The sequence below is a fragment of the Loxodonta africana genome, chromosome 1, assembly GCF_030014295.1.
Source record: "Loxodonta africana isolate mLoxAfr1 chromosome 1, mLoxAfr1.hap2, whole genome shotgun sequence".
In the NCBI taxonomy this organism is placed as follows: domain Eukaryota; kingdom Metazoa; phylum Chordata; class Mammalia; order Proboscidea; family Elephantidae; genus Loxodonta; species Loxodonta africana.
This window is the reverse complement of record NC_087342.1, coordinates 95,530,172-95,555,408: the sequence shown is the minus strand read 5'-3', so window position 1 is coordinate 95,555,408 and position 25,237 is coordinate 95,530,172. Positions and strand designations below refer to the sequence as shown.

Sequence of the window (25,237 nt, the reverse complement as noted above, 5' to 3'; positions counted from 1 at the left end):
CCCCGGGGGACGCCGGGAAGCCGCGCGCATCCCGCCTCGCTCCTCCCTGACTGCCCTCCTCCCGCGACTGCGTAGCCCTCGGCTGCCCCCTGCCGCTGTGAGGTAGATCCTGCAATCCTGGCCACCCTGGTCTTCGCCCCGCCCACACTGCCGTCTCTGGATTGGCGGCTCCAGCGGTCTCCGAGCCGTCCCGCCCTCCATCACCGGATTGGCTGCGCCCCTGCGCTGAGGCCCTGCCCATTTCCCCGGGTCCTTTGATCACGCGCCTGCAGGTTCTTCCGGGGCTCCGGAGCCAACGAGGGCGTTCCTGTCGGGGCTTTAGCGGCGGGAGGTAAGGCATGGCCGGCTTGGCGGGGCTATGGGGCAGCGGAGCGGGATCACGGGTCCACGCCTCGGGGTGATGTCAGGATGCCCGGGCGCAGGGCGGCCCCTCCGTGCGTCCGCAAACACAGTCCTCCCCGGCCTGAGCCTCCCAGTGCTGTGGGAACTACCGCCCGCCGCTGCTGGCCCGCATCCTAGGAGCGGCCTGACACCTCCCTACTCCTGCAAGCCCCCACGACCGCAGGACGGTGACCACGCGACTGCGTGCGGGCGAGCCGGGTGCCCCACCGGCACGGGAGCAGGTAGCTCATACCTTGCTCTCGGATGGAGACCCAGGAGAACCCGGATCAGGGACGTTGAAGCATCTGAGCGTAGCCACCCCTTACAGAGGTCTCCTTGTGTGCATCTGTCCATGGGGACTGATCCATCTCCACTCTGCCCTGTCAGCCCCAGGCAGGAGAGGAGAGACCTGGGCGGAGCCCGGGGTGGGGATCAAAGAAAGGTGACATCACTTTGCAGATACAAATCCAGCCACAGAACTCCCTGCCCAATTGTGTTCACCCTGGCACGTGAGACTGATGGGAGAGAAGGGGTCCAGGCTATATATCTGGGGTGACACCAGGGACAAGGAAGGCAGAGAGCCCAGGTGTGGGGCCAGTAACCAGAAGTGTAATTAGATCTGGACAGAGGCAAGCTCTTTCAGATGCTACCACCTCACCCCAGGCTGCAGGGCAGGACCCTTCTGTGTGAACCTCATCTCCCCATTTGCCCCACTGGATGGGTGCTCGCTGTCCAGTGCCCCAGGAGGTCTGAGACAGCAGTCAGGAACTCCACTAACCTTTCCCCAGGAGCTGGGACCTGCAAGCGTTTGGCCAGCACCGAGGTGGGCCCCATCCAGGTTCAGGATTAGGAGCTGAGTAGGACTCAGCCAGCCCTGAGTCTGGACCTTCACTTGGTGCCCTTTATTCCCAGGATTTGCTGAGAGTTAACATCCAGCACACTTACCTGCAGGATCCCTGGTCCCAGTGTCTGACCTAAGTTTTTATAGCTCTCCAGCTCTGGGAAGGGATCCAGAGTTTGGAGGTCACCCTGGGTGAAATGGATAACCTCCCTTCCTCCCCAGGGAGCCCAGTGGAGGCGCCCTCCCGAAGCACTACGCTGCCCATGCTGACTACCCTGCCCTCCAGCTTGGGCCGCCACTGCCGATGTCATGAGTAACACCACAGTTCCCAATGTCCCCCAGGCCAACAGCGACTCCATGGTGGGCTACGTGTTGGGCCCTTTCTTCCTCATCACCCTGGTCGGGGTGGTGGTGGCTGTGGTAAGGAGCCATACCACACACACACACATACCTTTGCTAAGGCAGGGCTGGGTGGGCCTGGTGTAGTCTGCACACAGAGTATCTCAGCCATCCTGCTGTTATGGGGGTGAAGGGTGTGGAGGTGGGGCCCCTCTTGCTCATGCGCATTCCTGGGCTCAGCAACCTCCACACTGCTTTCTCTGTTACAGGTAATGTACGTGCAGAAGAAAAAGCGGTGAGTGTCCTTTGGGTGGGGACCCTGCCCCAGTGCTACCTCCTTGCTATTCTGCTGGAATTTCTCCCCATAGGACCTGAGTTCTCTGCATACACGTAGGGTGCTCCTCAGCCCTCTTGACACAAGGCTGAAATTCCCTAACTGCGCTCCCCACCCCCCACCCCAGGCTGTTTTCCTGCCGCAGCCTCAGCTTACCCTCTGGGGAGAGGCCACTGCAGGAATGGCCATGTATTCTTAAGCCCTAGCGCACCCTGAGCAGAGGTATGAACTGGGAGGTGCTCCTGCCTGGGGGACTGGAGACCGGCAGGCAGGCGTCTGAAAAGAGAGTGGGCGCCCGCACTGAGCCTCCCTGTCTCCCCAGAGTGGACCGGCTTCGCCACCACCTGCTGCCCATGTACAGCTACGACCCCGCCGAGGAGCTGCACGAGGCTGAGCAGGAGCTCCTGTCTGATGTAGGAGACCCGAAGGTGAGTACTCTGGGGGCCCGGGAGAACCCAGTAAAGGCAGGAGGCTGCTCTGTTGCCACCCATAAAAACCAAAAGCCAAACTCATTGCCGTCGATTCCGACTCGTAGTGATCCTATAGGACAGAGTAGAATGGCATGCCTCATAGGGTCACCCCTAAAACCTGAGCCTGGTTCTGCCCTTAGCCCTCCCCTTTGGGGCTGAATAGTGGGGTGCTTCCTCCAAAGTTGTGCCATTGACTCCCAAGGCCAGAGCCCAGCCTGTGGCAGTCTCCTCCCTGCACAGGTGGTACACGGCTGGCAGAGCGGCTACCAGCACAAGCGGGTGCCGTTGCTGGACGTCAAGACGTGAAATGACCCCTTGACCTGATCTTCAGAGCCTTGGGGGTCCTGGAACGTCTGGACCCCATAGCCTGCTGCTTCCCCTCTCCCACTTGCATTCAGCCAGCTCCTTGCTGGGTACTGAGTCCCCATTCCTCCTCCCACCCACACCCATTTCCCAAGCCCTGCCTGGCAGGCAGCCCCTACCTTCAGCTCTTTGTGAGCTCTGAGCCTGCACCCACCCTCAGGCACTAATGGGAGAGAACAGCTTTTCCTTCTCAGGGTGCAGGTGGCCAGGAGCTGTTTCTATGGTGAAAAGACTTGATGTATAGTATTCCAGTATATATATTTTGTAAATAAAAATGATTTGTGGCTAGGGGTGTGGTTGTTTTCTTTAAAAAGTGCTTAAGTCCCTTTCCCTGGAGCTGGCCCCAATACTATTCTCTTCCCCCAATGTACAGCACAGTGGGAGTGGAGCACCTTCAAAGCACCACCCCCACTCACTGGATTCTTGGTTCCCACCCTATCCCAGGCCCTGGGGGTGCCCATCACAAAAAAAAAAAAAAAGGCTCCAGTCCAGAAAAGGATAATTTTTTATTCAAGTAACTGCAAATAGGAAACCAGAAGGGGGCCCCAGGCTGGGACAAATAATGGCTACCCCCTCCCCAATGGAACAAGGGGAGAGGGTGGCCCCTATACCCTCACCGGTCAACATGGGCCTCCCCTCCTCACTCTGCTGCAGCGTCCTGGGGGCAGGGCCCCAACTGCCCTGGAACTGGGGTAGTCAGTTACCCAGCCTGCTGCACCGCAGCCCCGTTCCCCTTGAAGAGCGAGCATCTCGGAGGAGGGGAATGTGGGCAGAAGGGGGGGCGATGAGGATGAACATTTGGCGCTGGGAGCAGCAGCAGCGATGACGGATGTCCCAGAATGAAACATTGAACAAAAAAACAACACAACTGTCCAGAGGTAGTTTGTGAACAGAGGAAAGATGGAACCAGAACCTTGGGGGGCAGGGAGGAGCAGGAAGGGTGGGAGTGGGCAAGGCTAGCTCCTTGGTATTAGTGCCCCATCTGAAGTGGGAAACTGAGGCTACGGCGGAAGCAGACAGGGTGGGTGCATGGTCCCAGTCCACCTTAAGTGGCTGCCACAGGGACCCTGGGCCTCCTCGAGCCCACCTGGGTAACTGATGACTCAGGGCCCCCATCAATGCAAACAGAGGAGAAAGAGGGCTCAAATCCCTCCTGCCTTCATTCCTGTGCCCCAAAGGAGGGTCACTGTCCAACCTAGCACAGGGACTCAGGAAGGTGGGGGAGGAAGAAAGGGAGGTATGAGCCCACCTGGTGACAGGGTGGAGGCATCCACAGGCCAAACACCCACCTCCACTGGCCACACCTGCTGCTACCAGTAAAGTGGAGTGAGGCATGTCAGAAGATGGGGCTTGGGCCCCTTTAAGGCCAGGGGAGCCCACCCAAGCCCCTTTATGCGGAGCTAGAGGGAAGAGTGGGAGAGCAGGAGAGCCCAGACAGCAATGTCCCCAGCCCCGAGAGGAAGGGGACGCAGCAGGTGCAGGGTGCGGCTAAGTGGGACATTAGCCTTGTCCTGGAGGGCGTGTGTGTGTGTGCGTGGCAGGGAGGGATCGCTGGGAACCAAACCAAAGGAAAACTGCTCCCCACTTGACCCTGGGGGCCTACAGCGGCTGGTGTGCTGTGTAGTGTGTGGTGGTGAGGCGCGTGGAGGGTGATGGTGCCAGGAGGGGACGGTGATGCGTGGGCCTGGGGAGAGGGTCAGGGGCGTGGGAACAGAGCGAAGCTGTCCAGTCCCAGAAGAAACGGCTCCTCGGGTCGGGTCCGGAGCAGGCTGCAGAGCAGGCTGGTCACTGCTCCTCCTCCGAGGACTCCTGCGAGATACCCTCTTCTTCTTCCTTCTCCTGTGGGTAGGAAAGACCAGGACAAGACCATCAGCAAGAGATGGGACCAGCCCCTCCTTCTCTACCCCCAGAGACCTGGAGGGGGGGTGTGCGGGGGAGGGGCCTGGGCCAGACTCGCCCCCCAGCCCCCACCTCTCCTGCACTCCCTGGCTCTCCACAGAAGGGGATGAGATGAGTCAGGGCTGAGTGTGTGGATGACTCAGCAACCTCCATGGCCGGGTTTCATTCATAAAAAAGGAGGAATTTAAAGAGGAAAAAAAAAAAAAAAACTACACGCATGCTGCTCACACACACAGAGTCAGGAGCCAGGCCCCCCAAGGCCCCCAGGCCCATGGGGGGAATACTGGGGGCAGCAGAGCTAGTAGGTGGGGGAAGAACTGGGAAGGGAAGTGATGGCTAGAGTGAGGGGCCCCCCTCCCCACCCGGTGGTCTTGGTAGACAGGGGCAGGTGCTGGGCAGAGTTGGGTCCTGGAGCATCAGGCAGCTCGGGGGGTGGCCGTGGGCTGACCCCAGGCCAGGGCGGGGAGGAAGGGGAAGTGTGTGCCGCCGGGGCTCACTCACTGGGCGGGAATGTCAGGATACCGCATGGGCCCACAGCCCCCGTGCCAGGCACAAACTCCAAAACAACTTGTTTCCTGTTACTCACTTGTGGGCCCAGCCAGCGCCCCCCTAACCCCACCCTCGCCCTAGTGGTGGCTCAGCTCGAGGAATGAGTGCCTCGAGGAGTAAAGGGGGCAGGCTAGGGGCAGGAAGGGGCCTGGAGGAAGAAGGCTGGGATAGGCCCAACTGCAGTGCACCCCTGGAGGCAGCCCCCCACCCCTGCCCACTATTTGGGGCCCCAAAGATGGATGACACCTGTCCCGCTGGGATCACACCTCACTCTCACCCAACACCAAGCCCCCCAGGGCTGAGGTCCTTTGTTTTTTTTTCCTCCCCAGCTTTGTCCTTGGTGAGGACAAACCTCACTCCTTCCCCTTGTGGCCTCCCTGTTCTCATCTCTATAACAGGGACCCACTAGATGACCTTCAAGATCTCCCCTACAAGTTCCAAGTCTGTTCCAAGAGCAGAGCGGGGGAGAGGTAGGGAGCCCGCCACCTCAGGGCAGGGCAGGGCAGGGCAGCGGCATCTGGTTTATACCTGGGACCCCTTGCTTCTCAGGGGTTCAGCCTGGGTGCTAGGAGCCTAGGTAGGCCCTGGACAAACCCCTTTCCTCTTGGTCTCTGTAAACTCTGATGTCCCAACACTCCTAGCATGCGAGGCAGGGAAGGCAGTCTTTCTGCAGTGGGTTCCTGGGATCAGGCATCATCCCTTCTTAACACCCCACCCCCAAAGAGCCAAAGGGATAAACAGCAGTTGCTCCTTCACTTACCAGCTTTTTGGGTCTGCCCCTCGGTTTCCTTCCTGGAGCTGTGGTGGTTTTCTAGAGGGTCAGACAAGATCCAATAAGTAAAATATGCCCAATGCCCCAGGACGGGGAGGAATGCAGCAGAGAGGGGCATGAGAAGCAGGTAACTGCCCACCTCTGCTCAGGGCAGCCCAGCACTCTGAGCCTAGCAGGCCCACCAGAGTCCAGCTGGTGATGACTGGGCCAGCCACTAGCTCCCCCACCCCCGACACACACGCCCCCTACTCCATCCTCCACCTATGACTCAGAGGATATGAGTCGTGTTTTAGAAAAAAATAAAAAACAAAAACAACTTTTCTGAAGGGCTGATGCCACCGTGAATCTAGCCTTCCCTGCTTATCCCCACCCCCTCAGGCCCCAGGAGACCCCAGAATAGAATGGAACATTCCAGTTCAGGGGTTTGCAGAGCTGCCCCTTTTAGTCTCCCTATCTTGCCTTTCTCCAGACCAGGAAAGCTGCAGGTGCTACTGACTTACTTGATTTCCCCATGATCCTGAGCAGGACCACACCCCCAGACGTGAGTCTTCCATTGTCACCCACTTTCCCCAATTACCAAAGACCCACCCCTGTGCCACCAGCCACCATGAGTGGAGGGGTGGGGGTGGGGGGCGGGCAGGGCGGTATCAATAATGGAATCAGAGGGACAAGCACTGTGAAGAGGGACCTCCTCTCTTCATCACCTAGGAGCAGCCCCATCTCCTCAAGCCTTACCCGGGTCTTGGCAGCACCCTTGTTTTTGCTCCCCTTTGGTCGGCCCCGAGGTCTCTTAGGTGTTGGCACTTCGCTGGGCTCCTTCTGCAAAGACAGATGGTGCAGTCAGAGACAGAGGGGCACAATCGGAACCTCTCTCACCCTCTTGAGAAGACAGAGACCCTACTACACCCCAGCAGGGTTAAGCCAGCAAGCAATCACCCCGACCCAGAAATCCAGAAGCTACGGCAGGCAAGCCTCTTGAGGTACAAGGCCTCAGTTTGACCATCTTTACAAAAAGGATTCTAAGCCCCTCCCCTTGCTTCCCTGAGGGTTTTGGTGATGAAGTGATGGCCAGAAGACCCCTGGGAAAGATGTTGTGGGACAGAAAAATAGTGTCAGGCAGCTTTAAGTCCCAGCTCTACAACTGACTAGGTGTAATATCCGGAGTGACGTGCTTAATGCCCGAGCCTCAGTTCTCCATCTGTAAAATGGCAAGAAGACTTACCTTGCAAAGTGTCGTGAAAATTAAAATAATAATGTATGGTAAATGTCTGGCACTGGGCCATGATCATAGATGCTAACTGGACTTCATTTCCTGCCCATCCACCTCCCTCAAATGGAACATGTTGGAGACTGCTGGAGATGCAGAAGAGGAAAAAAGGATTCCCCCTCCATAAAGGGAGCCTCCCGCCTCCACCTGCAAACCTGGACCCCCTTCGGGCTGCCTGCCAAGGGAAAGGAATTAATGCCCAGAACCCCAGACATCTCTGCCACTGTAATTTTAATAACCTCAAGACGGAATAAAGTTTGTGCACAAGGCATGGGTGCGGGGCAGTAAAGGTACGCCAGCTACTGTTTCCTAGGGGTGGCTTCCCATGGGCTGATTTAAGCACAGTTTAGTAACCTTACACCATTCCCCTGCACCCATGCCCGCACCCCTGACTCTGGCTACTAACATAAGCCTTCTGGGGCAGGAGGGTAAAGGGGAGGCTGAGAGAGCTAGTCTAAGGAAAAGAGGATGATCCCCCTCCCCCCATGACTGTGGACTCTGAAGGTGGCAGCCAAATTCCAATACACATAGACATAGCCCTCGGAGTTCAGATACACCAAAGACCCAGATACTGGTCAGTACAGAGAACTCTCTCCATCTTACAGGTAGGGAAGACTGAGGCCTGCGGGTATAACCTGCCCCATGTGTAACAGGTGAGTCACCCTCAATTCCTTTCACCTCTTCTCTTCCCAATAAACAGTCAGAAGTGGACTTCACCAACAGCTGCCTCTTGTTTGGGCCAAAGCCACCTGTGAGAGAAGCCAAGATCTCCACCACATAACAGGTGCCCCCTTCCAAGGCCCTGGCCTGGCCCAGCTCCCTAGGGTGCCTCACAATGCCAGCTGGCATTCTCACCCCTGTAGGACCTTTTAGGCAGCAGCACCAAGGTTCTGAGGGTCCCTCTAAACCAACTCCCCAGCATTACTCAACTTCTTGGGCCTCAATTCCCTTTACAGAGCCCAGCCCTACTTGTGTAGACTATAAACAGGTGCAACCCAGGAAGTACAAAAATTAACAGTAAGTACTTAAAAACTTCTATAGCAAATTGAGAAGTATTTTTTTGTGCACTGGATCAAATGATAAATAATCCTAGACTTGCACGTTATTTTTTTTTTCCATTTTTCAATTAGTTTGTTTTTATCATATTTTACAAAAGTAGCAGTCTATGATAGACGGAAGAATTTCATTTTTACCATGATACAAACACTGGTCTAGATGACCCCTGGGTCCCTTCTGGCTTGGACTTTCTGGCACGGGCTTCAGAACTCACCTTGCGTCCCTCAGCCCCCAGTTCTCTCCTGGGCTCAGAGGCTTTGGCCAGAGTCAGGATGTGTGTAGGGTATGTGCACGCGAGGGCCAGGGATGGCTCTACACCCTCCATTCCCATTTCCGCCTGTTCTGACACACTGGCACATCCCTAGCCAAAAGGAGTAGAGCAAAGCAAAGGTTCAGACACCCACCTGACTCCCTACCAGCGCGGTCCCAGGACTCACCGGAGGCTGCTTGCGTGGCCTGCCCCGCCCCCGCTTCTCAGTGCCGTCCTTTTCCTGCTTGGAGGCCAAGGGCTGGCTGGACTTCGAGCTCGATTCGCTCATCTTCCCTTCTCTACAGAGCAGATGAAGCGATGGCTAGGATGCTGGGAGGCAGAAGAAACTGTTTTAAACAAAGCATCTCCCTTCACCTGCTTCTCATCACCAAGGCACACCACGGGAACTCTGCCTGCTCCCAGGCGTACCCACCTAACCAGGACAAAAGGGTCTGCCCACCCCCAGCATGCTGCCACAAGGCGGGGCAGGGCCGTTGGCCCTAATCAGCTCCTTATCTCCTGTTTAGAAGAGTCCTTTGTCCTACCCCAATACTGCCACCCCCACAGGCCCTGGGCCCATAAGGCACAGCCAGCCCACAGACCTGGCTATGTGACTAAAGCTACCCCTGGACAAAGGTGTGGGTCCAACAGCCTGCCTGGGTCCTCTCCCTTTATAACCAGCAGCTGCCCCCTCCTTCTCTTTTGAGAGAAAACTAAGGTCCTGGGACATGGAAGGAAAGGTAAATGGAAGGAATGAGACCCAGGGATCTGGCGGCCATGTAGCCACTCAACCACACATTTGTATCAAGCCCCTGTCCACTCCACTGACAATATTGCCCATCTGGCAAGGTCTAAGACTCAGGACCACAGTAAAAAGGTCCAGCCTTGACACTCAACAGCCAATCACATGGCCAGGGTTGGTGCCTACCCCAGCAGGTTTCTCTATCCCCACCACCCTCCCCCCCACCAGGATTCAAAGATGGAGACAATTTGGAAACAGTACAGAAGACAGGGAAATGGCTACAACTCCAGTGGGTGAGGAAGGGGTGGAAAAGTAGCCCCAAGTTGAACGGCAGGCTCCTACTCTCCCCTGCTGGGACCCCATACCTAGAGTCAAATGGCATTTTTCTCTTTGACCCTTACTTACTAGAAGCACGGGTTTCTACCTCTGACCTTTCTGACAGACCCTAACCCCAAGAGTCCTAGCAGGGCTGATTCCCAAACCTTCTTGGTCCTTTCCTGGCACTTTCAGTCTTCTCAGAGGCCTGTTTGAGTTTAAGCCGCCCCACTAAGTCTGAGTTTGCCTAAAATCACCCACTGCCAGTTGAGTCTGCATCCTGTATTTGAGACCCTCTTCCAGAGGCTTAAAGAGGACTGTGAGGGTTCCCCACATCTCCACCCCTGTCCTCCCAGTTACCGATAGGAAACAGAGATGATCTAGGAGGCCTATGGCTCTACACTTCTCCCCCAGTAACCAACCAGTCCCTATCTGCCTTGGGCAAAGGGTGGCCCCAAGTGCCTCTGCTTCTGAAATCTCTCCATCTGTAAAATGGATGTAATAAGTGACCTGAGCCAACTAACTCTGCGTATTGCTATGAAGATCAAATTAAATAAGTTAAAAAAAGATACTTTAAATTGCGCTACATACATGTAAGATGTGCTCAACCTTCATTTTCTAAGAAATAGCAGGGGGAATCTTGGCTCCAGTCAAAATGAGAACTAGAACATTTGAAAACAACTTTTCTTCCCCCTTTTCAGATCTTTAAGCATTTTCCAATTTTAACCCAATGGAAAAAAAAGACATTCCGGTAAACTTGTGATTTTTGGAGGGCCGAGGCCCCCATCCTCAAGCATAAAGAGGCCCTCCAGACAGCGGGACTTTGTCTGATAATTATTCTATTTTACAATATTTCAGACTTGGAGACCCTTTTAAACAAGGTGGTTGGTGATTTATCCTGCTCCATCATTAGCGGCTTGGCCTGCTCTGTAATTACAGGCAGTGATTAGAATCTTATATTACACCACAGGTCTCCCTTAAAAACTAAACATCAAAATTAATCAGCTAAATGAGGGCTGACCTCACATGAGGTTTGCCAGGTCCCCCTAACAGAGGGGGTTCCAGTTGAGCGAAGTCAGCCCTGAATCCCAGAGAGCCTGAAGATCCTGGCCGGTCTCCTTGGAAGCTCTTATACCATGCGGCCCCCAACCTCTTGCTTGCTACTAGGACCCTTTAATCCACCCGTCCTTCCTCCCCACGCCCAACCAGGCCCCCAGAACCTGAATGAAAGCCTGAGGCCTTCTCTAGAGAAGCCAAGAAATGCCTGTCTCTTCCACCTGTTTCTAAATATCAGGAAGGCCTGGCTTGGAGAAGCCACATTTAGGGCCCAACCTCAATCCCTCCATTAGTAATAAGCCTGCTTGGGCCTCAAGCATGTCCCCTACCTACACTGTGTATGCAACGTGTGCTCCACAAACGCTTAGGGAGCCTGCAAAAATGGCCCTAGGAATCATCTTGGGAGCCCCCTTTCCTTGTTTTCCAAAGAAAAAGTAGCCCAGAGAGGCTTGATGAGTTGCCCAAGGTCACACAGCAAGTTGTCGAGCATAGGTTGGAGTAGGTACCTGGCGATCCCTCCAGCCCGCCACACTTTTCTTCCCCACCTGGAGGCTGGTTATGTCCCTGTAGCCCCCTGCTTCAGACTACTACCCCGAGTGACTCTGCAAGTGTTTGTACCCGACCGTTGCAGGCCAGACGGCGGGACTAGGGGCCGGGGCGAGCGGGGGGAGGGGCGCAAGCCGTTCCTGCAGGCGCGGGAAACCGGCGCACCCTGACCGCATGCACCGCCACGCGGGTGCACCCGGCCCCACTTCCTGCCAGAGGGGGCACCCAAGCCCGCCTTGGGGCAGGAAACCTGGCGCGCGCGGGCGCAGGAGAGAGGAAGAAAGCCACCTCCCTCCGTGCCCTCCCCGCAAAATAAAACCCCCCCAAAAAATAGAAACGGGGAATCATAGGGACTAGTTCCAACAGAGCCCAGCAAAGCAGAGAAACCAGTTTGTGGGGGCGGAGGGCAGGCCCGGCCCTGGGGGCTGAAGAGGAGCGGGCCAGGCCAGAGGTGGGGTCAGGGTGAAGCCCCAAACCCAGGCCCACGATCCGGCCTCATCAGCGGAGGAGGGACCAGGAAAAAGGCCGAGGACAGTTAAGGGCGAATTGCGGGGTGCTTGCCCATCCCCCTCACTTCTAGAACTTCCCCAGGCTGCGGGGGGCGCCCGACCCACCCCCCACTCTCCCGCGGCGCCGCAGCCTGCTACTCTCTCCACCTCCTCGCCCAGGCTCTGGCGAGAGCGGCCGCCGCGCGAGGTGCACCCGGCTCTGCCGGGTGCACAACTCGCGCTCGCTGCAGCCGCGCGCCCCCTCCCCCACCGCGCGCTTTTCCCGGGTCCCCACCCCCTGCGGTGCGCCCGCGGTACGGGGGAAGGGGTGCGGGCGCCCACCCCGCGCCGCCAGGCCCTGCCGCCCGCCCCCGCGCCGCGCGGCCCTCCCCCGCCGGCGACTCGCGCTGCCCCGGCCTGGGAATAAAGCCGGCGGCGCGCGCTGCAGCCCCGGGCGGCTGGCAGAAGGGGCGGCGAGCAGGCGGGGGCGCGGGCGCCCCCAGCCGCCGCCGCCGCCGCCGCGGCCCCCGGGGACGACTCACCGCGAGCTCGGCCGCCGGCCTGCGGTGCGCGCTCGGGGCTGCCGGGAGCGGCGGTGCTGGGCGCTGAGGACCGGCCTGGCTCCGCCGCCGCTGGTAGCGAATGCGGATCTGAAACCAGGAGAGAGCAGAGGTGCTCAGAGCCTGCCGCCGCCGCGTGCCCGCCGCCCAGGCCCCCGCGGGGTATTTATATGCCACATCCAGAGGGGGGCTATTCCCCCTCCCCGAAGGATGGCGAGGGGCAGGAAGCTGGGCACGGCCCGTGCGCGGCCTCAATAAATAAATAATTTAATTAAATTATAGATATAAAAAAAAGGAAGCCACCGGAGCGGCCGCGAACTCACGCCTTCTTGGAGCCGCGCCAGCGCCAGAAATAGCCCGGGCTAGGAGTCCCAATTAGAGGAGCGCAGCCCCGGCTCAGGGGAGCTTAAAAAGAGCGACCCAGGGGCAGGGGGGACGGGCCCGCCCGCGCCAGCCGTGTCACTAAGGGGGCGGGGCCATGCAAATGAACCCGGGGATTTAAAAGGGCGGCCGCCCGCCAGCCGCCACCGCTCGGGTGGGTGCTGACGGCGGGGAGGGGCCCGCGGTTCCTGACGTCGGGGTAGGGGGGAGCGAGTGCGCGGGAGGCGAGTGCGCGGGAGGCCTGGGCTGGGAACCCGAGGCTATGGCCCACTCGTCACACTCTCGGCCTGAGAGAACTGGCAAGGAGCGCAGAGAAATCAGGAAGCAGCTTTATGCGAGGGGGAGGGCGGCCTTTCTGCCCAAAGTGGGGTCCCCAGGCTAGTCACCTCTTGGGACCTTCTGGGCATGTGGGTCTTCCCTCTCCACGCACCGGTGGGCGTTCGTGCCTGCGGGGTCCACGCGGCGTGAGAGTGGAGAGACGCGAACCTGTTCAGAGAATTCCGCGGCCTATCCTCCGCCCCCTTCGCCCAGATACGCTGCTCATAGATCTCCCCTGGGCGGACAGGTGTCGGCATGTGCATTTCAGTGTCAACCCGCGTGTGGCTGGCTGGTGAAATACAAGTCTTGTGAAACTTGTGAAATTCAAAGAGTTTTAATTAATGGCCACGGGTGAGCCATAATCAAGGTGCAGCCTTCAAGCGAAAGAAACGATTGACTCGTTCGCAAGTCAATCCGAGGAGTCCTTCATTTAGGTGACGTGGGTGGTGTTTTGGGACATGCGGTCCCAGTTTGTGACCTGGCCCTCTGCTGTGATTTTTTTTCTAAATAAGAAAGCGTGGGCAAGGGATCCCCTGGAAGCTCTTTGAGGGCAGGGGCTGAGTTTTACGCACGCCACACCCGCCACGCCTGGGCCGCCCGGCGCCTGACTCAACAAAAACTTGTTGCACAAACGAGAAGGAAGCCAAAGTGGAAAGATGGCGGGGAAGGCGGTGGGGGAAGAAAAGGCGCAGTCGGAGCGGCGCGCCCTGCAGGCCGGGGCCCGGGGCCTTCTTGGGCGCACCTCCCCGCCCTTGGGCCCTGAGGCGGCCTTCCACACCTCCCGTGATGCAGGGAATTGCAATGTGGTCCAGTGACACACGGCGGCTGTGACTCATGTTTTTCTTTGCTCCCCTTCTCCTCCCCGGTCAGCCGAGGCCCCGGCCCAGCCCCCTCCTCAGGAGGCGATCGGGCGGTGGAGGGGGACGCTAGGAAAACCCTGAACCCGGAGTGGAGGCGGGGTGGGGAGCTGGAGGGGCCGGGCCTCCTAGTTTCAGGAATGTTTCAGGAATGTTTCCGGTGGGGGTGGGGAACAGAGCCGGGAGTGGGCCCAGCCCCCACCCCAGGGCAGCGGGATGGCGCTCTGGGCCCGGGGCAGCACGTGCTCGGCCGGGTGGGGGTGGGGGCGCCTAGGCGGGAAGGCGCCGGGGGCTGAGAGAGCGGGTTCAAAGGGGAGGGCGCGGGCCTGGGGCCTGCCCAGGCCGGGGGTGGGCCCGAAGGCCGCGCTCCGCGCGCTGGTTCCCCGCCCTGCGCCCAGGTGAAAGGCAGTTCCTGAGAAGTCCTGAGGCCGCCCCAGAAGGGGAGAGGAAGTCACCGAAGGGCGCCCGAGGGGAGGGGAGAGGAGGGAGGAGGGGGAAGAGAGGGAGAGGCTGGGGGAGGGGCGGCCTGCCCCTTTGTCTGGAGCCGGTTGGTGGGGGTGGGGCGGGGTGAAGCGCGCGGCTCCCTCCATCTTTGTGTCCTGAGCATGGCGCGCGCGCTTAGTAGGCCGCGAGAAGAGTTGGTTGGAGGGCACTGAGTGGCGCGCTCTGGAGCCTTTGCAGCATTGAGTGGAGGAACGCGTCTTCAGCGCCTACTCGTCCACCCCCAGATCACAGGCCCCTGCTAGCAACCCGGTCCCCCACGTCTGGGCCATCCCCCCCAGAGCCCCACGCCCCTATATGCAACCCTGCCCAAGGCCAGCCCTCCCCACGGCTGTCTGGGCTTCTTGTACGAGGTTCTGGGGCTGGCCATCAGGAAGGCACGGGGATGGTCTTGTTAGCCCCCTCCCCTGGACGCACCTAACCTCAGGGGTGCCTTCCCAGAGAGGGCGATAAAGGCGGGAGAGGGACTTCCCAAGTGGGCTATGGGAAAACTCGGCCAACTATTTGGCCCACTTCTAGCAAGCCAATTTGATGTTTTTCCTACTCTTATTTTCCCCCTCGTCCTGATTTCCTCATTGACTTTTTTTTTTTAACCTTGCATTGTGTGTATTTTTGTAATTCACCTCAAACCCTCTCTGGAAGGAGGCAGGTATAAATAAAGATGTAGGCAAATACAGTAAGCTGGTCCCCTCCAGGATTACCCACACCTTGAAATCCAAATAATTCTCTACCCACTGACCCCCACCTAAATGCTTTCTAGATTACAAATGTCCCGAACTCACACTCTGTACTTTTCCTCTTTCAATAGGTATCTCAAAGAGGGATGAGTAGTGGGGATAAAAAGATGAAGAAGACAATCCCTGTCCCAGCAAATTTCCTGTCTAGGGGAATCTTGACCAGGAATGTCCAAGAGAAAGCTGAATCATAATCCAGGAGATGCCATGAGGCAAAAAGCATTCATTCAGTATTCACTGAGGGCCTACTCCATGCCAGGAACTGGCCCAAACTCTTGGGGTACAATTAGTAAATAAAGCAAAGTTCCCTGCATTCTTGAAACTTAGATTGAGGGGTGGAATGCTTAAGGAGAGCCTTGGTCGATGCTAAAGGAGGTCAGAGGTAAGAGATTGAGAACCTGAGGTGGTTGGTCAAGGAAGTCTCCTGGAGGAGATGGGCTTGAGCAGCCCGTGATGGGATTTGGATAGGTGGGAAACAGTGGGGACCAGGGAGAAGAAGCTATTCTAGGCCTGAGTCTAACCATAATGTCAACCAGGTTGGCCAAGATCTGAGGGAACCTGGAGGAGCTGGTTGGTATTAGACCCAGTCTTTGCCACAAGACGAATTTCCCAATGATCAGATTCAGGTAATAACAGTTTCTGCAAGTATAGCTCAATGAACATCAATGAACCCAAAAGGAGTATCCAGGTAATGGGGTGTTGGGTAACCTTAACTTTTCAGGACAGCTAAAAGTTAAGGTCATTTCCCCGTGAGCTGTTGAAATTCTTCCTGAAGTGTGTTAGTTCTTTCCCTGACAATCTCTCAGTCCTGGTTTGGAAATGCAAATGTGGTAGTTGGGGTGTTCTTAGCATTCCCTGGGGATTCAAGTTTTCTTTCCTCCCATCTCTCTAGTCAGCATGTTTGCTTATCATTTTACCTCTTGCTTCTCAGTCAACTGCTGTTTTTAGAAGAGTAGGAGGAAAGACCCGTGTGGATGGTTAGTGATTGGGTTATTTAAGGTTTTCCAAATGGAGGGGGTGGGGGTGTGACTATGTATGGCATGGGGTATCCAGCCCAGCATGGAAGGTGGATGGGAAGGGGGAGAGAATCAGGAATTGCTGAGTATCGTTGGGTGACTACAAACTCTATAAATTGTCCAAACCAGGGCAGTTTTAAAAGTAAACTTATTACTGACAAATAACATACGTACAGAAAATGCATAAATCCTAAGTGTTCAGCTCAAATTTTCACTGGGTGAACATTGTGTCACCAGCACCCAGATCAAGAAGCAGTTGCCGGCTGCCTTGTGTAACCACTATCCCAACTTCTAACAGCATTGTTTAGTTTTGTCTATGTACATTATGTGAATGGAATCATACAGTATGTATTCTCCCAGGTTGGTTTCTTTCGCTCAGCCTAATGTCTGTGAGATTCATCCATGTTATTGTGTGGCTGTAGACTGTTCATTCTCGTTGCTGTGTAGTTAATATGGTATGAATGAACAACAATTTATTTATCCATCCTCTTGAAGGATATTTGGGTTTTTCCCTGTTTGGAGCTAATACAGTTACTGCTGCTGTGAACATCCTGAAAACCCTGGTGGCTGTAGTGGTTCAGAGTTCGGTTGCTAACCCAAAGGTTGGCAGTTTGAATTCACCAGGCACTCCTTGGAAACCCTATGGGACAGTTCTATTCTGTCCTCTAGGGTCACTGTGTGTCAGAATGGACTCAATGACAACAGGCTTGGTTTTGGTTTTAGGAACATTCTAGAATATGTCTTGATAAGCAAAGGCATCCATTTCTGTTGTGTACGTACCTAGAAGAATTCCTGGATCATAGTATAGGTATGTTTAGCTTTAGTGGGCAAACAGGACACCTGAGAGTAAGAGGGAACACTATTAATAATTATGACCAGAGAACAGCATAAACCTGACCGGCCCATGTCAACCTGGGCGGACTCAGGATATAGGATCCAGCTTGGTCAAAGGTCCCTGCTACACAGTCTCTGACCACTATCCTCAAGAGTCATCTAGCTACTAGTGCATCTGGTCATCTGGCAGGATCAGGCCTCCAGACCCTGCTGACCACAAGCTCTTCTGCCAGCAAGCCTGGCAGGCCTAGAGTGGAAGGAGGGCCTCTTCTGGTTCCAACTTTCGAGGGAAAAACTCCCAAGTGAAAAGGAGGGCCTGGGAGGCAGCACCTCTCTGCCCCCTTCCTGTGAGGCAGTGGCTGGCCCACCCATGGCCTCGGGACACCATGGACTTTATGGCATTATTGAGGACTGGGTTACCAGGAAAGCCCAGCTCCTTTATAACCTGAGATAAAACCTGGGGGGAAGGAGGAGTTGATGAGCCCATACTAAATGCTTATGTTTTCTCAGTTCTCTCCACAAACCTACCAGATCAGTAGTGTTATTGCCCCCATTTTACAGGTGCTGAAACTGAGGCTGGGGAGGTTAAATAGCTTGAGATTCTGCCTCTTTCCCCTTAATTGCCGCTACTCCTGGGCTGGGTAGCTTTGCTGCCTTCTCCCAGTCTGGTCAGATGGATCCCCCAGGCCTCATGATAGATCCTGGGAAGGTCGCCTTGAACTAGATAAATACATTTGACATCCTCAAGGGGCTTACATTAGGTGGAGAAGGAGATGGACAGGTAAACAGGCAATTTTACCAGTGTGGTACATGATGTGATGGGGGCCTAGGGAAGCACAGGGCAGGGTCCAGGGAATGCTTAGAGCAACCCAGGAGGCCTTGGAAGCGGGCAGATAGGGGCATCAGGCAGTCTGGCCTGGGGGATGGGTTTTAGCCTGTGATGGGGTGAACTGACATTCAACGCCATTCCCCACACTCCTTCAAAGCTAGAGTTTTGAATGTGAATGAGATCCCACCAAAGAAAGAGAGATTTGAAAAGAGGAAGTGAGGGAAAGCTTGCTACCTGGGTTGTAAAGATGGGAGGTTTTTCTACAGCTTATCCAGTGTCCAGTTACCAGCTTTGGAGGGGTCAAGAGGCAGCTATGGTGGCAGCAGGGCTTCCTGCCTCTGGATCTAGGCCCAGCCATTCTGGTGGGGCCTCCTGATTCCCCACCCCCTGATTAGGGCAGAGGTGGCTCACTTGATCATGTTGTTCCAGGAGGCCCAGCCTGGAGCCAGATCTTTCAGTGGTTTTGTAAGCACTAAATTCCGGGTATTAAATCTCTTTCTATCTAAAATGTAAGTCACATTCCTCCTCTGTTCAAAATCCCCTAAGTGCTTCCATCTCCTTGTTGTTGTTGTTGTTAGCTGCCGTCGAGTCGCTTCTGACTCATAGCGACCCTCCGCACAACAAAACAAAACACTGCCCGGTCCTGGGCCATCCTCACAATCGTTGTTATGCTTGAGCTCATTGTTGCAGCCACTGTGTCAATCTACCTCGTTGAGGGTCTTCCTCTTTTCCGCTGACCCTGTACTCTGCCAAGCATGATGTCCTTCTCCTTGGACTGATCCCTCCTGACAACATGTCCAAAGTATGTAAGACGTAGTCTCGCCATCCTTGCTTCTAAGGAGCATTCTGGTTGTACTCCTTCTAAGACAGATTTGTTTGTTCTTCTGGCAGCCCATGGTACATTCAATATTCTTAGCCAACACCACAATTCAAAGGCGTCAACTCTTCTTCTGTCTTCGTTATTCATTGTCCAGCTTTCACATGCATATGATGCGATTGAAAATACTATGGCTTGGGTCAGACACACCTGAGTCTTCAGGGTGACATCTTTGCTCTTCAACACGTTGAAGAGGTCCTTTGCAGCAGATTTGCCCAATGCAATGTGTCTTTTGATTTCTTGACTGCTGCTTCCATGGCTGTTGATTGTGGATCCAAGTAAAATGAAATCCTTGACAACTTCAATCTTTTCTCCGTTTATCATGATGTTGCTCATTGGTCCAATTGTGAGGATTCTTGTTTTCTTTATTTTGAGGTGCAATCCATACTGAAGGCTGTGATCGTTTATCTTCATTAGTAAGTGCTTCAAGTCCTCTTCACTTTCAGCCATCAAGGTTGTGTCATCTGCATAATGCAGGTTGTTAATGAGTCTTCCTCCAATCTTGACGCCCCGTTCTTCTTCGTATAGTCCAGCTTTTCGTATTATTTGTTCAGCATACAGATTAAATAGGTACGATGAAAGAATACAACCCTGACGCACACATCTCACATGGTGTAAAATCACAATGGCCCACAAGTCCACTGCAACCTGTGCCCCTCACCTCTCTGACCTCACCTCCTACCTATTGCTCACCCTACTTTAGCCACAGCAGCCTCCTTACCTTTCCCCAAACCTGCCAGGCATGAGCACACCACAGGGCCTTTGCACCTGCTGTGCCATCTGACTGACATACTCTTCCCCACACTCCACACACAGCTCGCTCCCTCACTGCCTTCGGATCTCTGTTCACTGTTGCCTCAGTGAGGCCTTCCTTGTGCGCCCTTATCAGAATTGCACATTTCCCCCTGCAAGTCCCATCCATTCTACCCAACTTTATTTTTTCTAACACACTAACTTCTAACATACTACATAATTTACTTATCTATCTAGCCATAAAGAAAAAAAATAGTCAATAGTAAATGGTATGTATTGTGTTTACTAAGGAGCCCTGGTGGATGGCACAGTGGTTAAGCATCTAGGCTGCTAACCTAAAGGTCAGCAGTTTGAATCCACCAGCCGCTCTGCAGGAGAAAGATGTGGCAGTCTGCTCCCATAAAGACTTGCTGTTTGTTAGGTGCTGTCGAGTTGGATCCAATCCCTAGTGATCCTATGTACAAGAGAATGAAACACTGCCCAGTCCTGTGCCCGGAAAGATTAACCAAACCCATTGCTGTCAAGTCAAGTAGAGTAGAGCTGACCCATACAGTTTCCAAGGAGCACCTGGCGGATTCGAACTGCGAACTTTTTGGTTAGCAGCTGTAGCTCTAAAACACTACGTCACCAGGGTTTCCCCATAAAGATTAAACTAAAAAAAATACCCGTTTCCGGGGTTTGGTATTGTGTTTACTGTCTAGTCCCCCCACCCCACTGGAATGACAGTTTCATTAGGGCAGAGGGATTTATCTGTATGTTCATTGGGATGTCCCCAGAGCCTAATGCAGTGTTCAAGCTTAAAAAATAAGTTGGATGAAGGGTGATTAGCCCAAGTGGTTCCTGTTATCTGCAGAAGCCAAGTCACAGGGCATTGGGTCAGGCACACCTCGGTCCTCAAAGTGACATCTTTGCTTTTTAACACTTTAAAGAGGTCTTTTGCAGCAGATTTGCCCACTGTAATATGTCCTTTGGTTTTTTGACTACTGCTTCCATGGCCATTGATTGTGGATCCAAGTAAAATGAAATCCTTGACAACTTCAGTATTTTCTCTGTTTATCATATGTCTCCAATTCTCAAGGCAGGGAAAATGGCAGAGAACCCTGCAAACTGTAATGGGAGTGGCAGGGCAGCCCAGCCTGAGACAGACATGAGGGTTTCTGCACCTTTTGGAGAACCCGTTTCTTGTGTGATCAGGTTAAAACCTCTGTATCGTCATGTGTTCTTCTCCTCACAGACTCATTTCTAGCGGGCGCTACCTTTATGTATCACAATTTGCCACCAGTCATGGGAAATTGGTTTTTCGCTTAGTGTCTGTTACTTATAAGGACTGTGGCAGCAGCCACTCAGGCTTAGTCATCAAGATATGGGAGGTGCCTGGTAAGCACCTTGTTCCTTTGGCTGAGAGCACCGGCTAGGTTGCTTGTTGGTAATGGCAGTGGTGGCTGCTCACCTGGGTACACACTGGGGTAGCACAAGGTTTATACTTTACAGAGAACAGAATAGTTTTCTTTTCAGTGTAAGTATCTGACAATGTCCAGTGCAACAAACTCTGCAAATAAAATTCCCCCAAATGCAGTGCCCTCCTATCCAAGAATGGCTGAAAATATATGCACTTTTTGCTTTGTGGAAACCCTGGTGGTAGAGTGGTTAAAAGCTACCTATGGCTGCTAACCAAAAGGTTGGCAGTTTGAATCCACCAGGCGTTCCTTGGAAACCCTATGGGGCAGTTCTACTCTGTCCTATAGGGTCGCTATGAGTTAAAAACGACTCTACAGCGGTGGGTTTTTTTGGTTTGGTTTGGCTTTGTGAGTCTATCCGGGCAATTGGCTTATGGTTGTTTTTAGAGTTTCTGTTCTACCTCCAAGGAGCCCTGATGCCACAGTGGTTAAGCACTTAGCTGCTAACCAAAAGGTTGCCATTTCAAACTCAACAGCCACTCCTTGATCATCGAGAGAAAAATGTGTCAATGTGCTTCCATGAAGATGTTAGGTGCCGTCGAGTCAGTTCCGGCTCATAGTGACCCCATGTACAACAGAACAAAACACTGTCTGGTCCTGTGCCATTCTCACAATTGTTCCTGTGTTTGAGCCCATTGTTGTAGCCACTGTGTCAATCCATCTCCTTGAAGGACTTCCTCTTTTTCTCTGACCCTCTACTTTACCAAGCATTATGTCCTGCTCCAGGGATTGGTCCCTTCTGATAACATGTCCAAAGTATGTGAGACAAAGTCTAGCCATCCTTGCCTCCAAGGAGCACTCTGGCTATACTTCTTCCAAGACAGACCTGTTCATTCTTCTGGCAGTCCATGGTATATTCAGTATTCTTTCTTCACCAACACCATATTTCAAAGCCGTCAATTCCTCTTCGGTCTTCCTTGTTCATTGTCCAGCTTTTGCATGCATTTAAGGATATTGAAAATACCATGGCTTGGGTCAGGCACACGCTGGTCCTCAAAGTGACATCTTTGCTTTTTAACACATTAAAGAGGTCTGTTGCAGCAGATTTGCCCACTGTAATATGTCATTTGATTTTTTGACTACTGCTTCCACGGGCATTGATTGTGGATCTAAGTAAAATGAAATTCTTGACAACTTCAATATTTTCTTCATTTACCATGATGTTATTTATTGGTCCAGTTGTGAGGATTTTTGTTTTCTTTATATTGAGGTGTAATCCATACTGAAGGCTGTGGTCTTTGATTGTCAGTGTCATGGATTGAATGGTGTTCCCCAAAATTTTGTGTATCAATTTGACTAGCTCATGATTCCCAATATTGTGTGATTGTCTACCATTTTGTCATCTGATGTGATTTTCCTATGTGTTGTAAATCCTGTCTCTATAATGTTGATAAAATGGGATTATTGGCAGTTATGTTAATGAGGCAGGACTCAATCTTAAGACTGGATTGTGTTTTGAGCCAATCTCTTGAGATATAAAGGAGAGAAGGGAGCAGAGAGACATGGGGACCTCATACCAGCAAGAAAATAGTGCCAGGAGTAGAGCGTGCCCTTTGGACCCAAGATCTCTTTGCTGAGAAGCTCCTAGTCCAGGGGAAGATTGATGACAAGGACCTTCCTCCAGAGCGGACAGAGAGAGAGAATACCTTCCCCTGGAGCTGACACCCTGAATTCTGACTTCTAGCCTACTAGACTATGAGAGAATAAACTTCTGTTTGTTAAAGCCATCCACTTGTGGTATTTCTGTTATAGTAGCACTAGATAACTAAGGCAATCAGTAAGTGCTTCAGGTCTTCTTCATTTTCAACAAGCAAGGTTGTGTCTTGGAAACCCTATGAGACAGTTTCACTCTATTCTCTAGGGTCTCTATGAGTCAAAATTTACTTCACAGTAATGAGTTTTACTTCCAACTTTGGTTAATAGCCCTTGGGGTCTTAAAAGCTTGGGAGTGGACACCCAAGATACATCAGTTAGTCTCTATTCACCTGGAGCAGCAGAGGAAGAAGCAGACCTAGGAATTGGAGAAGGAAATGGACTGCAGGTTTAATTGCCTCCATAAACTACAACCTCCATTACCATGAGACCAGAAGAAATGGGTGATGCCCAGCTACTGTTACTGAGTGTTTTGATCAAGAACCCAACAGATGAATTCTGATCAACAGGAGGAAAACCGTGAAGCAGAACTTCAAACTCATATGGAAACCAGACTTACTGAATACACTGATACTGGGGGAACCCCCAAAACTAATGCTAGGAAATAATCTTCAAACCTTGATTCAAAACTATCCCCAAAGCCATTGTTAAACTAAACAACAGTTTATCCCAAGTAATAAAAAATATGCTTGCCTTGAGCATAGCCCTCTGATAAAGAATTATCTATATGATCTTAATCGGACAACAATCTAAAGCACAGATGAAAACTTTAAGGGGTAGAGAGCCTAAATTAATAGTGATGAAACGATATGGGTAGAGATAGAATGGTGACACAGTAAAATATGCCACGAATATTATCGAACTGTTCATGTAGAAATTGTGAATGGCTGTATGTTTGGTTGTGTATATTGCCACCAAAAATAACATTTTTAAACAGAAAGAAAATACATGCACTTTAAAGCTGTGTAGTGTATGAAAGTCTTATCCATAGGAACCAGTGGAAGGAAGCCAGTTAGGGCAAAGATGACTAGGGTGGGGAGTCGGGGTGTGAAGGGATGGAGGAGGATATGAACCAGTTGGAGGAGCTGTTTTCTGGAGTCCTGCATGAGACCTTGAGCTGTTTGCCTCCCCAGGCCACATGCTGGGGTCGGATGTCCATGTCAGCCCCTTAGCCAGTTTTAGGATTTAGGGACTCGAGTCCCCTAACTGTAGCCACCTGCTCCCACCCATGTAACACCCATCTGGGGACAGACCCCGAAGTTTCAGGGAATCCTTTTAATGTCTTTAGCTTCTGTTTCTCTTGTCTCTATCGCTTGCCTTCTTTCTAAGCCGAGTGGGAGTATGTCTTCGGACAGGGATGGGGAACAGCGTGACCAAGAGTGGCTGTCCTTAACTACTCCCCGGAGGAACTGCCAGGAGACTCCCTCCCACCTCGAAGCCTGGGTTTTCCTGAGTTCAGAGCCAGCTACTGCGTCTGCAGGCTGCACCAAGGATGACAGCTAGGGGACCCCTGCTCGGATTGCAGCGATGTGTCCTGGGTCACACCGAAGGACTGAGACCAGGACTCGGAGCCCTATCTGGTGTTCTGTCCCCTCCAGGCCACCCTGAACCTTTCTTAGGGCTGAGAGCGTGGGCCTGGGGTCTCAAAAAAACGCGCAGGAAGGGGGTTCGCCTGCGGGATCCCAGCAGCACATGGGACGCCTGGGGCTGGACTCACAGCTCCACAGGCCATGGGCCAGAGTCTGGGGCTAGAAAGGAAAGCAGGGTGAGAGGTCGCCGGGCGGAGGCCTGGGCTTTTGGGAGGAGGTGGGCAGGGGAGGGGCGGGAATTTGTTGGAATCTTCCAGGGCTTTGTTTTGTTCTTCTCCACACCCCCAAGCCCTGCACCAGGGCCTAAGGGGGCCTTGGCGCTCAGCAAAAGTTTGGTGAATGGATGGATGAATGAGATCGAAAGGGGCTGGGGGAGGGGCGGAGGAAGTAGGCACCCGGGAGGGGGAGGGGAGCGAAGACGCGTGGGGGAGGGGAGGTGGCCACTGGCGGGAGAGCGCAGGAGGAGGAGGAGGGCGGCAGGCGGAGCTGGGCGAGCCTGCTGGTCAGGAATCTGGCTAGGAGGAGATGGCGGCGGGGAGGGGCCCGCCGGCTCCTCATTCGCCACCAACCTGGCTAGAGCCACCTCATCTGCTCCCTGCTCACCCAGCCTCCAGGCCTTTCCCCACCCTATAAACCGTGGGGGGCCGTATCGCCCCCCAGGCCTGGTCTTCACTGTAAATTGGGTGGGTAGCCTCTTTGTTTTCTTTTTTACTTTCCAGGAATCCGGCCACCAGTGACTCAGTGACCCTCAGGCTGGGATACCTGAGTGGCCTGGGGGTGGGCAGTGTGAGTCTGGGTGACAGGCTCAGGCTGGGGCACCCACCGCACAGGTATGTCTGAGTTCTGGATGGTGGGAATGCAGCTTTGGAATCTGGCCAGGGAGAGTCTGGGGTGGGATCTCTAGGGGCAGATGGGTGAGCAGAGAAAACCCAGGGATGTGGCCAACTGGCAGCTGCGGGGGACTCCTAGGGGCAGCGGTGGAGCTCCACGTGGGCAGTGCCTGGCAGGGCCTGGAGCTGCTGACAGCCATATTTCTGGGTCACCACCCAGGGTGCCCTGCCACTTCCCAGGCCCTGGGGGGTGGGGTGAGGGGCAAAGGCGGGACTACATCCCAAGCCTTGGCCCTCCACCTCCTTTGTCAGGCAATTCTGGGCCAGCTCTCTCTCCCCCATCTCCGGCCTTGCTGCAGCCGTGGCCCGGAGGTCTGTCC

General features: G+C 53.9%; 2 protein-coding genes across 7 annotated transcripts; one reads left to right on the top strand and one right to left on the bottom strand.

Annotated features, from left to right (window-relative positions):
* Positions 1 to 143: 143 nt before the first annotated feature.
* SMIM29 (small integral membrane protein 29) lies at positions 144 to 3,222 on the top strand. 4 transcript variants are annotated; one of them, XM_064284735.1, is made up of 5 exons: positions 153 to 331; positions 1,445 to 1,642; positions 1,831 to 1,856; positions 2,218 to 2,323; positions 2,568 to 3,222. In XM_064284735.1, exons 2-5 carry the CDS (start codon positions 1,532 to 1,534, stop codon positions 2,682 to 2,684), a joined length of 360 nt encoding a protein of 119 aa, XP_064140805.1. In that variant the 5' UTR covers positions 153 to 331; positions 1,445 to 1,531; the 3' UTR covers positions 2,685 to 3,222. The 4 variants fall into 4 exon arrangements, with proteins under 4 accessions (XP_064140798.1, XP_064140805.1, XP_064140814.1 ...); XM_064284744.1 differs by having other exon boundaries at positions 227 to 331; positions 2,606 to 3,222; XM_064284741.1 differs by having other exon boundaries at positions 227 to 331; positions 2,590 to 3,222.
* On the bottom strand, positions 3,216 to 12,681 carry HMGA1 (high mobility group AT-hook 1). Of its 3 annotated transcripts, none has more exons than XM_064284762.1 (6): positions 12,552 to 12,664; positions 12,211 to 12,318; positions 8,676 to 8,851; positions 6,684 to 6,767; positions 5,937 to 5,987; positions 3,216 to 4,567 (listed from the first exon to the last, which is right to left on the bottom strand). In XM_064284762.1, the coding sequence occupies exons 3-6, from the start codon at positions 8,808 to 8,810 to the stop codon at positions 4,514 to 4,516; spliced, it is 324 nt and encodes a 107-aa protein (XP_064140832.1). In that variant the 5' UTR covers positions 8,811 to 8,851; positions 12,211 to 12,318; positions 12,552 to 12,664; the 3' UTR covers positions 3,216 to 4,513. The 3 variants fall into 3 exon arrangements, with proteins under 3 accessions (XP_064140832.1, XP_064140842.1, XP_064140835.1); XM_064284772.1 differs by having other exon boundaries at positions 8,709 to 8,851; positions 12,552 to 12,663; XM_064284765.1 differs by lacking the exon at positions 12,211 to 12,318 and having other exon boundaries at positions 12,552 to 12,681.
* Between the last annotated feature and the right edge of the window lie 12,556 nt (positions 12,682 to 25,237).

Excerpts from the sequence above, each read along its gene's own strand:
- SMIM29 (XM_064284728.1), top strand. The coding sequence starts at position 1,532 with ATGAGTAACACCACAGTTCCCAATGTCCCCCAGGCCAACAGCGACTCC. Across the intron at positions 1,643-1,830 it reads TCGGGGTGGTGGTGGCTGTG|GTAATGTACGTGCAGAAGAA; the intron begins GTAAGGAGCCAT and ends TCTCTGTTACAG. Across the intron at positions 1,857-2,217 it reads TACGTGCAGAAGAAAAAGCG|AGTGGACCGGCTTCGCCACC; the intron begins GTGAGTGTCCTT and ends CTGTCTCCCCAG.
- HMGA1 (XM_064284765.1), bottom strand. The coding sequence starts at position 8,810 with ATGAGCGAATCGAGCTCGAAGTCCAGCCAGCCCTTGGCCTCCAAGCAG. Across the intron at positions 5,988-6,683 it reads AGGGTGCTGCCAAGACCCGG|AAAACCACCACAGCTCCAGG; the intron begins GTAAGGCTTGAG and ends CTGACCCTCTAG. Across the intron at positions 4,568-5,936 it reads GGGGCAGACCCAAAAAGCTG|GAGAAGGAAGAAGAAGAGGG; the intron begins GTAAGTGAAGGA and ends TCCTACCCACAG.